Genomic DNA, 14,381 nt, shown 5'->3' with positions numbered 1-14,381 from the left:
TCGCATGGATCACGTCATCCATGCGCATGGGGCGCTCTGACGTCATTCTGGAGCGCCCCGGGAGCCGCACGGACTGTAAGTATACCGCTCCCCCGCTCCCCGCTCCTACTATGGCAACCAGGACTTTAATAGCGTCCTGGGTGCCATAGTAACACTGAAAGCATTTGGAAGACGGTTCCGTCTTCAAATGCTTTCAGTACACTTGCGTTTTTCCGGATCCGGCAGGCACCTCCGGCAACGGAAGTGCATGCCGGATCCCAACAACGCAAGTGTGAAAGAGGCCTTAGTCTTGCGCCAGAAGAACGTATTTCATTTATGATGAGGTCTGCGCAAGATCTGTGTGTGTAAACAGCCAACTGACCAATGATTGCTCAGAAAATCTATCAGATAATCTGTTGATGTAATACAGCCCTAAGGGTCCATTCACACAACCGTAGGCCGTCCGTGCCCGTATTGCGGACCATTAACTTGAATGGGTCTGCAAACCTCAAGGAGGCAGGATCGGAAGCCCACATATTGTATATTGAGGATTGTGGACCCATTCAAGTGAGTGAATACTGGATTCACACAGCCGGTGCCCGGGAATTGCGGACCGCGAATCTGAAGTCTGCAGCGGGGGCATGGACGGTTTACGTTCGTGTGAATGTACCCTAAAAAGTAATGCAAATTGCTGCGATTTTGGAACAATTTGGCACAGCTAGGGTTTCTACACTTTTTTCCAGACTTGCTTAAAATGGGAGTGGGGCTTAGTGGGAAAAGGGGTGGCGCACCACAGAAAAGGGTGCGTCCTAAGATGCATCATTTTGAGCTAAAATTGTGCCACAATTGTGTCTCAAAGTAACTCAACCAATAGTTGGTATAGTGTCAGATATATAATCCAGGCTGAGCCCCTGTGAAAAATCTGGTGCAGGTCTAGATAACCTGCCTATGTTTACGCCATCTATAGGGTTAGTAAATCTGGGCCTTTGTGTTTATGGCCATTCGCTTGCTTCTCTATTGCTGCATTCCAAGTGTTGCTCACCATATATGATGCTTTAGCCTATAAAAGGCAGCCATTTTATGGCTGTTGTTCAAAAATAGAGCATACGATGGGCAAAGGTCACAATGATACCCTATACAGAAGAATGTTGAACCAAGCAGTAATATTGAGCGACGGTTAATCATTTTTTTAATAACTGCTCTAACCTTTAAGAGATCGATTGGAATGCAGATGAAAAATCTTGATAGTCCCAAAACAGACTCTACTAAAGAGACACAAATTGCACTTTGAGGTCAACATGTTATCAATCCCCACAAACCCCAACCCACTGTGGCTCCTTGCACAGTCTAGTAATCTTAATTTTCCTTCACTATAAAAACTGTATTGGCCTAAATCACAAATATTTAGTAAATCACTGGATCTCCAACGAAGCACAATAATCCTACTTAGTCAATACATCACTGGGCAGATGAATGACGACAGGGCCACCAAGGAAATGAGAATACAAAGGGTAAATAGAGAAGGACACTAAACCACTAGATCATCGGGGATTGATATTAATCAAGTAAAGTACATTCGGAAAGTCTTCAGACCTTTTCACTTTTTCACATTTTGTAATGGTTGGATGGCAAGTGTCGGTGGACAGCATTTTTCAGGTCTCTCCAGAGATGTTCAGTGCAGTTCAAGCCGGTACTCTGGCTGGGCCACTCAAGGAAATTCACTGAGTTGTCCCTAACACTACTGTGTTGTCTTGGCTTTGTGCTTAGGGTTATTGTGTTGTTGGAGGTTAAAACTTCGACCCAGTTTAAGGTCAAGAGCACCGTGGATCAGGTTTTCATTAAGAATATCTCCATACTTTGCTCCATTCAGCTTTCCCCACAAATCTGACCAGTCTCCCTGTTTCAGCCACTGAAAAATACACCCACAGCAGGATACTGCCACCACCATCCTTCAACTGGCATTGGGCAGACTATGAGCAGTGCCTAGTTTCCTCCAAATATAACGCTTAGAACTGAGGCCAAAAAAGCTTAAAGGGGTTGGCCACTTTCTGGTAATTGTTGATCATATAGTCCTTGTTGAAATTCTGCACCATTTTCTATATTTTATCAGGTATGCTCCCTTGTTTACAAAGACTTTTGTGCTGTCCACACAGATGTCCTGTCCATAAGATGGACGCTGATGGAGGGTCATGTGACCAGAGAAATCACGTCCATTTGATGGCTCCTCCATTGAAACACACTGCACCTGCACTAGACTCCCAACAGAACAAGTACAGATAGCAGGTGCAGTGGTTTTGAATGGAGGAGACATCAAATGGAGGTGATTATCCTGGTCACATGACCCTCCATCTGCAGCCATCTTATGGACAGCTCAGTGTGGACAGCTCAAAAGACTTTGTAAACAAGGGAGCATGCCTTATGAAATATAGAAAATAGACTATATTAGTAAGTGTCATATAGTCATCTCACAAACACATTGGTCAACAGAAGCCAGAAAGTGGACAACCCCTTTAATTTTTGTTTCATCAGACCAGACAATCTTGTTTCTCACAGTCTGAGGCTCTTTTAGGTTTGTTTTTGCAAATATCTTTTTACTGAGGAGAGACTTCTTTCTGGCCACTCTGCCATAAAGCCCAGATTGATGGAATGCTGCAGTTATGGCTGACTTTCTGGATGTTCCTCTCACCTGCACACCGTATTCTTTGGAACTCACATCTTTGGAAGCCACAGTATCACTAACTCACCTGTCCAGGCTCCAGCGGCGAGATAATGTATTTGCCAAGCATCTCTAATTTACATAATACGCATAGCATTAGCATTAGAATACTTTTTTGTACTTTATTTGGTTTGCAGAGTGCTGTTGCATCGTATTTTTTACTTTGTATCTTCAGCCACGGCGACTGACCCCCGTTTTTTTCTTTGCAGTTTGTACTGGAGGTGTGGCTGACACTTCAGTCGTGCACTCCTGGCCAGCTCGTCTGCCCCATAGGCTGATTTTAATTACTGTGAGTATAAAGCTTAGCCTGCTCTCCCTCACTCACTGGAAGCCATTTGGTACCAGGAGAGGTATAGGGTGGACTGTCATTGCATTCGTTGGTGGCCATTTGGCACCAGGAGAGGTGTGGAGTGGGCTCGGCATGCATGTTGGTTCCTGCATTTCTTGGATTTAATGGAGACCAAAGAGGACAAAAATTAAGGTGGGCCCAGCATGCATGTGGAACCTACACTCCTTGAATTGTATGGTAGCCATCATGGTAGAATTTAGTGTTAGGTTCCCGTCTTACAGAGATCGCCTTGACATGTGGCAGACGGGCCCAAATAATTTTGTACAAAATGTATTTGCCAAGCATCTCTAATTTACATAATAAGCGTAGCATTAGCATACTTTTTTTGCACTTTATTTGGTTTGCAGAGTGCTGTTGCATTGTATTTTGTACTCCAACGGCGAAATCTCCAGCTTTGGCGTGACTGCTCCTGGAGTGACGCGTTGCTAAGCTGGGAGAGACTATCAGTGGGCTGAGTGCTCAGCTGCTCTATACCTATTTGCTAGTGTTCTGACTATGGAGCGTCAAGTCTTGACCTATCAGGTTCTGATCCTGGAACTTGGTGCTCTATTTAAAGCCCTTCTTGGACATATACCAGTGCCAGTGATAGTCTCTGACTTACTAGCTGTGTTCTTGTGCATAGTTTATTGCTTGTTCCTCTGACCTTGGCTTGTCTTCTGACCACTCTGTCTCTTGTTTGGTACTGCGCGGTCCGACTGGTTCTGATCTCGGCTTGTCTTCTGACCAATTTTTGTTTCTTGTTTGGTACTGTATATCTTTCCTGGTTCTGACCCATTTACTTACAACCCTGTTTTTGTTGTTGTTTTGTCTCTTGGTGTTTGTCTGCATGTAAGTAGCATAGGGACTTTCAACCAGTTGCGGTCTTGCTACCTAGGGCTTGCATTGCAATTAGGTAGGGAAAGCGGGATGGGTTTAGGTTAAGGTTCACTGTTCATGTCTGTCCCTACCTACAGGCGTTACACAGAGTGACCATTTGCTTCCGTGTCAACTCTCATACCAAGGCCCTTTTTACTTCGTGTGATGGAGTGCCCAGCTATAGGAAGAGTCCTGGTTGTTCCAAACATCTTCTATTTAAGAATTATAGAGGCCATTGTGCTCTTGGGAACTTTCAGTATAGAAGAAATGTTTTGTACTCTTCTTCAGATCTGTGCCTCCACACAATCCTGTCTCTGAGCTCTACATGCAGTTCTTTCCTCCTCATAGCTTGGTTTTTGCTCTGGTATGTATTGTCAGCTGGTAAATTTTATGTAGACAGTGGTGTGTCTTTCCAAATTATGTCCACTCAACTGAGTTTATCTAATCTCAAAGATGATCAAGGGAAATGGGAGGCTCCAGAGCTAAATTTCAAGTGTCATAACAAAAGGTCTGCATACTTCCTTTTTAATACATTTCTATAATTTTGGTAAAAAACGGAGATTGGTCCAGCCTTTTCTTAGCGAATTTCCAATAGCACTTTATTTTTTGCAAATTTTAAAACATCCAGGTACAGACAGTATTGGTCTACGCGTTTCAGGCAACAAAACAGCCCTTACTTGGGTCATGAGTAAGGGCTGTAACTGTTTTGTTGCCTGAAACGCGTAGACCAATACTGTCTGTACCTGGATGTTTTAAAATTTGCAAAAAATAAAGTGCTATTGGAAATTCGCTAAGAAAAGGCTAGACCAATCTCCTGTTTTTTACCTATATCAATTTGGCTTCCAATCCGGGTGAGGAAGCGGTCCGTGCCTCCATGAATGAAGTTTCCAGACAGGTGAGAGCTGCTCTGATCACCCTTTGATAGATTTCTATAATTTTGTTTTTGCTTTATTATTATGGGATATTGAGTGCAGATTGATGGGGAAAACTTGATTTTTTTTTATTTTATTATATCACAAGTCCCCAACTTAAAATGTAAAACAAGTGAAGGGGTCTGAAGACTTTCCAAATACACTGTAGGTCACCACAGAAAAGTGCTAAACAAATGTATTAGAAGCAAAGACAATTAATGCACTGTGTCAGACAAGATAGACACTAAACTAGTGGAGCACCAGCAAAGGACTAAAACACTCAATCACAAGCATTTGCTACCAAACTAATAGATCAATGGAACTTAGCACCATACACTAAATTATAAAAAGGACCTTAAAGTGGTTTGCCGGGATTTTTTAATTGATGACCTATCCTCAGTATTTAATTGGTGGGGGTCTGACACCTGGGATCAGCTATTTGAGAAGGCACCGATGCTCGCATAGCAGCATACATTGTATAGCGACCCTGCCCCATTCACTTCAATGAGGCCTAGCTGCGCCTAGGTCATGTGAACATGATATCACATGGCCTAGGCAAAGCTGAAAGAAGGCCACAATGCTACTGCGAGCGCCAATACCTTCTCAAACAGCTCATCGGGGAGGGGGGTGTCCTGGGTGTCAGGCCCCAACAATCAGATACTATCCAGAGGATAGGTCATTGGTTAAAAAATACCACAAACCCCTTTAATCTACAAGATCACCACAGACAGCTAAAAACACCATCACTAAGCACCATTAATAATCACTAAACCTATGGTTCACACAGGAGGATCACAAAACCTTTGGTTGAATAGGGATTGGGTACTGTGCCATTTGGTTTCTTGAAATTCGACAAAATGCAACTGGGTCAACACAAGGCAACTGTACATGTTATCCTGAAGACCACCCTGAACTAACAGTGTGCGTCTAATGTTCAAGGGGACAGTTTTAATAATGGTATCTTCATTAGATGAACCAGAACAATTTAAAAAGACCACAACACCTGGGACACAATGGATGGTGCAGTACCATGAAATAGTCCATCTGACATAGTTTAGGACTTCAACTTGGTTCTTAAGTGTACTTTTTCTCATTGTGCATTGCAGAGGGAGGGCCCAACAGGAAATTAATATGTTTTACCACTGGCATGGCAGCACCGTTGGCACCTGATCTGGCATGACTATGAGCTACAGAGCATGGATGGATCTCCCTATTACAATCTCAATAAAACTTCTACTGTCTCCAGTACTGTCTCTACTGATGAACATTTTCTCTGTTGCAAGTGACCAAGAACAAACTTTGAATGGGAAGGATGGGGGTGGCTTTGCTATAGATGTGTATGTGTGTAATTTAACACTTTGACCCTACAGAGATCGCGGGTTCTCTACAAACAGTCCTTAAACTAGGTGTTTGAGATTCACAAGGTAGAATTTACACATTCATTTGTACACAGGTTTTTACTCGTTTACTGGAATTCTTGAGTCAACTAAAACCACCGGGCCAAGACTCAATGCAAGAGTTACAGCAGTGGCCTATAGTTCTCCAGAGGGTAAAGCTGATGATGAGACACCCCCAGGTCATAGCACCCATGAAGATTCTCTATTCACTTCATTCGACATTGATGGTTCTCCATAGTCAAGATCTGTGTTAGACGGGGGTGTCCAGATTGAAGTACCCAACTATATCTACTCACCAGTTGTCTAACCCAGGTTTTCTCCTTGAGGAAATCTTAGATTCATATATTTACCTTAGATATGTTATTTAGGGAGAGAGGGAATACATATATCTGTATCTAAGGCAGCGTATGTTCACAAACAAAGAGCTCCATGAGCACTGTAAGAGAATCTGACATGTTCTCTTCTATTTTAGTATCAGCTTTAGGAGCCCTTTAAGCTGATAAATTTCCCTGGACTTTATTAGACACGTGGTGATTATATTTTTTTTAAAAAGGATTATGGGATTTTGGTCCTATTGTTCCCAGGTACAGTACATGTTGCCAGGAGCGTGATCCGCACCCTGGTATAGACTTGAGCAGCATTTCTTTCTTTTTACTAAAGGGTGAATGAATGAATTCTGCCCCCACAGGGCACAGATTTTCTTAGAGATGAGGTATGTACAGAAGGGAGGTGGTGAGAGAACACTCCAAGAATCTATGGAATGCGTGGCAGGAAAGAGAGACTAAGCACACACACCTATATAGTCACTCATACTATATACTGTACTGCACACTCCTACTCATACAGGTAAACAGGGCACAGAGTATGGCACCACAGCTATGTACTGTAACTATCAGTATAAACTGTGGACATCCTCACCTATAATAAAAAATGTAATAAAAAATAGTACAAAAAATATACTCATCGTGAAGGTGGACTATCAATTTGTCGTTTTCTGCCTGCTCATCTTCTAAAAGCCATACATTTTTTACTTTTCACATTGCTTTATGAAGGCTTGTTTTTTGGGGACAAGTTTTATTTTATTTTTTGATCGATTTTGACCAATTAATTTATCGTATCATACATTAAAAAATGGGGGGAAAATTATTTGTGAGGCCATAGTGCAGGGATGGCCAACCTGCGGCTCTCCAGCTGTTGTAAAACTACAACTCCCACCATGCCCTGCTGTAGGCTGCTAGCTGTAGGCAGTCTGGGCATGCTGGGAGTTGTAGTTTTGCAACAGCTGGAGAGCCTCAGGTTGGCCATCCCTGCCATAGTGTTTTAAGTAAGGCTACTTTCACACTGGCGTTTTGGCTTTCCGTTTGTGAGATCCGTTCAGGGCTCTCACAAGCAGTCCAAAACTGATCAGTTTTGCCCTAATGCATTCTGAATGGAAAAGGATCCGCTCAGAATGCATCAGTTTGCCTCCGTTCCATTTCCATCCCGCTTTGGAGGCGGACACCAAAACGCTGCTTGCAGTGTTTTGGTGTCCGTCTGACAAAACTGAGCCAAACGGATCCGTTCTGACACACAATGTAAGTCAATTGGGACGGATCCGTTTTCTATCACAATAGAAAACGGATCCGTCCCTATTGACTTTCAATGGTGTTCTAGACGGATCCGTCTTGGCTATGGTAATGATAATACAAACGGATCCGCACCAAACGTGAGTGTGAATGTAGCCTTGATTATTAATTGTACCATTTTGGGATACAGTTCACTTTTTGATCACTTTTCATTTACGGTAAAAAAAAATCAGAAGGTGAGATGACCAAAAAAGTGTTGAAGGTGAAGGATAAATACTTTCATACTTGAATTGTTTAGACATTTTAGCACACAGGAATACTAATTTGGTTTATTTTTTAATTATTTATTTTTATATGTACAATTGGAAAAGGGGAAAAGGGGATTTGACATTGTAGTAATTTAGCTGTTTTAATTTTCTCTTTTATTTTTAGCCCAGCTGGGGACTGGAATATGCTTCACTTATCCCACAGACTACAATGGTAGGCTTGGGAGCCTTCACAAGGCTTCAAACTGCAAAGACAAACCAATTGGCACCACGTGATACCCCCCCCCCCCCCCCCCCCCCTCTGAAGAATCACTCACATGCCATTGTCACCATTGACGTACATGTCGCCAAAAAGGTAAAAAATATTCACAGCAGATGACCAGGAGCTGCTCGGTGCATGGAAAAACTCTGAAAGGGCTGCAGCGTTATGGCCTCTTCATTCTCAAGATCAGTAAGGGTTCTAGGCGTCAGACCCCCCACTGATCATAAAGTAATCATTCTGTGATGGAAAGCCCCTTTAACTACAGTAACACCTGCATTTAAAAGAGCACTCCGCCTTAGGGGGCGGATCATGAGACAAAGATTCTTTCGTTAGTCATTGTCATTTGGTCAGTTAAGTGCACTGATTAAAGGGCATGTACATTTTTGTGCACACTTTTCTATCTTCCGGCATATCACCGACATGAGATGGAGGTCCAGGAGCTTAAACAGTGGACAGTTACAGGGAATTTCACATTTTCCTACAATATTTTTATATTTAAAAATGACAATTTCAAAAATGTACAAATGTAAAAATTACAAATTTGGTAAACTACAGACTACCCGCCTTGGTTAAAAAGAAGGAGCTCAAAAAATAAACCAGTGATCTTCAACCTGTGGCTGTCAGGGCATGTTGGGATGTTTTTGCATGAGGTCCACTCCTTCACGAAGCTTTTCCCTCAGATCTCAATATTCAATTCATCGACACATCCGGTGGCATCCTGGTAAGATGGGCACACTGGAAGACTGACAAACACTTCCTCAGGAAACATGGGAGAGCATTACCCATTATCATGTGTAAGACAGAAGGTCTGTGGTCAGGAACCAGGAATTTGCTAATAAGACACAGCAGTCAAAACAACATCCACTGAAAATCTAATAACGTAACACAATAATTCACTCGGTAAGGTCACAAGTAAGAAAAAACCATGTACCTCTTGTAGTGAAATCTGCCCAGCATGTCAATTTTGCATAGGCATTTCCATTTTATAGGAACACTTCCAGTAAAACTGATACACTTGTTATGTCTAGTAGCAGGCCTGAGGGGTGCAGCACATACAGAGATTGTATCAAGCTGCACCTCCCCAGGTAGACATGCTTGTCAGAGGAGGTGAGAGCTGCATTTTCATGCAGGAATCATCTCCTCTCTCCGGGGACAAGCTGCATCGCCATAGAGAATAATTGCCTCTGGGCAGTAGATCTGTATTTACACAGAAATTATTTAGGTGACCGCATCAATGATGCTTTCATCCAATGAACGAGCGCCTACTCGTTCATTGAGTGATCGGTGACACCTTTACACAGGGCAATAATCGGGAAGAAACCTTCCCAGGAACGCTTCTTCCCAATAACTGCCCTGGTGGCCCGCGTACCAGGACCTCAAGGCTTTTTAGAGATTTTTAGTCTATCCATGTAGTGGCGCCACTAGAGACTGTAGATTGTAATATTATGGACCATAAGGTGCCCATATACACTGAACTAAAATTGATAAAAATTGACAATTTCAACCATAACAAACGTTTGAAGGAGAAATTTAACAACGAATGATCGTTTTAGCCAATGACATCACCATCAATGAAAAGAAGACGGCCATGTTAGAAACTTTCAGCTGATAGGAGAAAGATCCTTCATTTCTGATCTTTCTTTCAAAGAACGTTCTCAGAAACATTATTTGTCCTTAATCTGCTGTCACTGAACATGTATTTCCAGTCTAAAAAACCGTAACAACCAATTTGGACTAAAATATGTATAGCAAACGTAGCTGTAACAATCGTTTGCTCCACGGTTGCTCAACCATCAACCTATTGGGTACATATTAGCACATACACTCACCTAAAGAATTATTAGGAACACCTGTTCTATTTCTCATTAATGCAATTATCTAGTCAACCAATCACATGGCAGTTGCTTCAATGCATTTAGGGGTGTGGTCCTGGTCAAGACAATCTCCTGAACTCCAAACTGAATGTCAGAATGGGAAAGAAAGGTGATTTAAGCAATTTTGAGCGTGGCATGGTTGTTGGTGCCAGACGGGCCGGTCTGAGTATTTCACAATTTGATCAGTTACTGGGATTTTCGCGCACAACCATTTCTAGGGTTTACAAAGAATGGTGTGAAAAGGGAAAAACATCCAGTATGCGGCAGTCCAGTGGGCGAAAATGCCTTGTGGATGCTAGAGGTCAGAGGAGAATGGGCCGACTGATTCAAGCTGATAGAAGAGCAACGTTGACTGAAATAACCACTCGTTACAACCGAGGTATGCAGCAAAGCATTTGTGAAGCCACAACACGCACAACCTTGAGGCGGATGGGCTACAACAGCAGAAGACCCCACCGGGTACCACTCATCTCCACTACAAATAGGAAAAAGAGGCTACAATTTGCACGAGCTCACCAAAATTGGACTGTTGAAGACTGGAAAAATGTTGCCTGGTCTGATGAGTCTCGATTTCTGTTGAGACATTCAAATGGTAGTGTCCAAATTTGGCGTAAACAGAATGAGAACATGTATCCATCCTCTGATGGCTACTTCCAGCAGGATAATGCACCATGTCACAAAGCTCGAATCATTTCAAATTGGTTTCTTGAACATGACAATGAGTTCACTGTACTAAAATGGCCCCCACAGTCACCAGATCTCAACCCAATAGAGCATCTTTGGGATGTGGTGGAACGGGAGCTTCGTGCCCTGGATGTGCATCCCTCAAATCTCCATCAACTGCAAGATGCTATCCTATCAATATGGGCCAACATTTCTAAAGAATGCTATCAGCACCTTGTTGAATCAATGCCACGTAGAATTAAGGCAGTTCTGAAGTCAAAAGGGGGTCCAACACCGTATTAGTATGGTGTTCCTAATAATTCTTTAGGTGAGTGTATTAGCTCCTGGGGAAGGATAGGGTGCCCCATGGTGGCTCCAAACAGCGGCACGTGGACTTTTATTAACTCTGAAAGGCTTTATGAGGGAATTTCCTTTAATTACTCCTCACCGTGGCTTACATACCACCATACATGACCCATACATGCAGCAAAGCCATTTGCATAGGCCCTAAGTCTGAAGATGACCATACACATTAGGGACAATCAACCCAGCCTGTCTGAAGATGACCATACACATTAGAGACAATCAACCCAGCCTGTCTGAAGATGACCATACACATTAGAGACAATCAACCCAGCCTGTCTGAAGATGACCATACAAATTAGAGACAATCAACCCAGCCTGCTGATTTTGGTGGGACTGGCCTAACATCCAATATGTATGGAGGTGTCCCACAACTCTCACATGCATAATCAGCCAAGAGTGATAGCTGTCGCCTGAACGAGCCGACAGCTGTCTAACATGTGTGGCCAGCTTTATGCCAGGTCTACACTAGTGTTGATTGGTTTTACCATGCTATGGCGGAGTTGTACGTAACCTTGTGGAATACAGCTGATAGAGGCTCTACGTGTCCCCGTAGCCTAAATCTCAGGCCCTGCGGTTCTGCTGAACTTACATATGATCCAGTTGAGTTCAGTAGAACCATAGGGGGTCTTGTAGACTTTTTATTGCTTTGTACTGTCTTTTACCGCCACATACTACCCCGACACTGCTGTGTCAGTGTGTACCATTGGTCTGTACATAGCTGTTTGCACACCCCGCCCGCTGTAAAACTTTCTTATCTGCAGGTGAGATGAACAAAGGAGGAAGAAAGTAAAGGCTTTCAGCTACATGTTCAGCAGAACATCCCCAGGAGCCCCTCCCATGCCAAGACCTTGCACATTAACCTCTTCTGTGCCAGTCTGCAGCACATTGCGCATTAACCCCTTTGCTGCCGGTCCGCAACAACTCCAGAATATCAGTCACCGACCCTTAACTCTGTCATTGCCCCCCACCCTAGGAGTAAGATGCAGAACCTAATCCCCATAGCCACCAATACCGATACAGTCTTGCTGAGTTAATCCTTCCATGTCCTCCACGTGTAATTCTTAGAAGACTCTTCACACCCGGAAAAGCACACCTTGCTGAACAAAGAGCGACATGGCTTCCATGTGTACAGTGACTTACGCCTTGTACCGCAGTGTTTAACAACCTGTGACTCTCCAGATGTTGCAAAACCGCAACTCCCATGTGGCTTCCTGGGCATGCTGGGAGTTGTGGTTTTGTAAAGGGTGGAGGCCCACAGGTCGGAGGACCCTGCTCAAGCAGATACTGTCTCATTGCACATCTGCTGATAGACACCCCTATATATCCTCTGGTACAGGTCATGGTAGACCCTCTCATACACCACCCACACAGACATAATCTATCTTCATGCATGTATATGCCCTCTTCCATCACCAGCCATGGTACAGTATCCAGACGGGAGTCCCATCAATGAATAAATGAGCAAGCAGTCCACCACATCACATGATAGCACAACGGACCAGAGTGCCACAGGTATCATCCTCTTTACTAACCATGTCCAATCCAGCCGCTACCCAACATGTATGAAGGAAGGTATTCTACTGCCATACATCTATAGCTATCTAATATATATCTTATCTATCATATATCTATCTGTCTATCTATTATCAATTTCATTATCTATCATCTATCTGTATAGATATATATATATATATATATATATATATATATATATAGCTCTGTTTGTGTATATAAGTAAGAACATATAGATGGAGCTATTAGGTAGACAGATAGATAGATAGATAGATAGATAGATAGATAGATATGAGATAGATAGTATATACAGATATAGATAGATAGATAGATAATAGATAGATAGAAGATATAGATAGATAGATAGAATATACAGATATAGATAGATAGATAATAGATAGATATGAGATAGATAGAATATACAGATATAGATAGATAGATAGATAGATAGATAGATAGATAGAATATACAGATATAGATAGATAGATAGATAGATAGATAGAGAGATAGATAGAATATACAGATATAGATAGATAGATAGATATAATATATAGAGATAGATAGATAGATAGATAGATAGATAGATAGATAGAATATACAGATATAGATAGATAGATAGATAGATAGATAGATAGATAGATAATAGATAGAATATACAGATAAATAATAGGTCATAGACTCCAGAGAGTATCCTGTTGAGCGCCTCACCTGTAGACATACTTTCAGGTTCCCCTGATGTACCCATAGCCATGCCCTATACACCTTGTGCCCTGGTCCTTTAGTAGACATCCCACTGCCCGGAGATGCCCACATTCACCCCTTTACCCCAGGAGGCCATTCTTCTCCTCCCTTCCCCCACCTGTTGTACAGACACATTCCACCTGAGAGATGCCCCTGCCCTGTGCCCCGGAGATGCCCGTCTCTTATACTCACAGGTAGCGCTGCTGCCCCTCACTCTGCCTGTGAAATGCCACCGAGAAGCCGAAGAACCCTCCGGGGACACCCGCCTGCTTTATCACCGGGAACTGGGTGTCCACATTGAAGCCCGAGCATGCCAGGCACAGTGCCAGGAGCAGGCAGAGCCCAGCTGGACCCAGCCTCATCCCTGCAGCCATCCCAGTCGTGTTCTGCTGGTTCTGTCCCTGGTGCTGATCAGAATCCTGGGTCAGTGAGCTCTCTCTTTCTCTCTGAGGGTCCTGCCTTTGCCCCCAGCTGCAGCATAGGTCCCAGGGCAGGCTGCAGTTCGGCTCCTCAGAAGATTAAACTTGATCCCAAAGGAATCTTGACTATCCCATGAGTGGGGATCGCTTCCTAGTGCAGATCCTGTGTCACCTCCTGCAGAGTGAGACCTGAGTGCTTGCCTCCCTCCCTCTGTCAGACCCTCCTCCAGCCCTTGCACCCTGTGCCAGGCCCTCCCATTGCACTGGCTGCCGCTGCTGCTGCCCCTTTCCTTCTCTCCTTCATTTCCACCTTCCCAGTCTCTCTTTGGGCTTTCCCTTCCCTCTTTTCTTCCGGTGAACTTCTCCCTTACACCCGGTACAGATCCCATGCAGGTTCCCTTAAAGGGGCCGCCCACCCCCCTGCACCTGCCTATGCTGGGAATGACTGGAGGGGAAGGGGGATGCTGCTGGGAGGGGGGAGCAGCAGTGAAAAGTTGCAGCAGACT

At 43.5% G+C, this 14,381-nt stretch overlaps 1 protein-coding gene across 1 annotated transcript in view; it reads right to left on the bottom strand.

Moving 5' to 3' along the window:
• Window positions 1-14,149, bottom strand: part of ITGA3 (integrin subunit alpha 3) — a 75,660-nt gene extending 61,511 nt beyond the window's left edge. Inside the window, exon 1 of the mRNA XM_040435049.1 lies at window positions 13,649-14,149. Coding sequence (XP_040290983.1) covers window positions 13,649-13,830 — 182 coding nt within the window. The 5' untranslated portion in view covers window positions 13,831-14,149. The remainder of the gene's footprint in view (window positions 1-13,648) is intronic.
• Between the last annotated feature and the right edge of the window lie 232 nt (window positions 14,150-14,381).

The sequence above is a fragment of the Bufo bufo genome, chromosome 6 (genome assembly GCF_905171765.1).
Source record: "Bufo bufo chromosome 6, aBufBuf1.1, whole genome shotgun sequence".
Classification (NCBI taxonomy): Eukaryota; Metazoa; Chordata; class Amphibia; order Anura; family Bufonidae; genus Bufo; species Bufo bufo.
The sequence above is the reverse complement of the archived record's forward strand: the minus strand, read 5'-3'. Positions and strand labels throughout refer to the sequence as shown.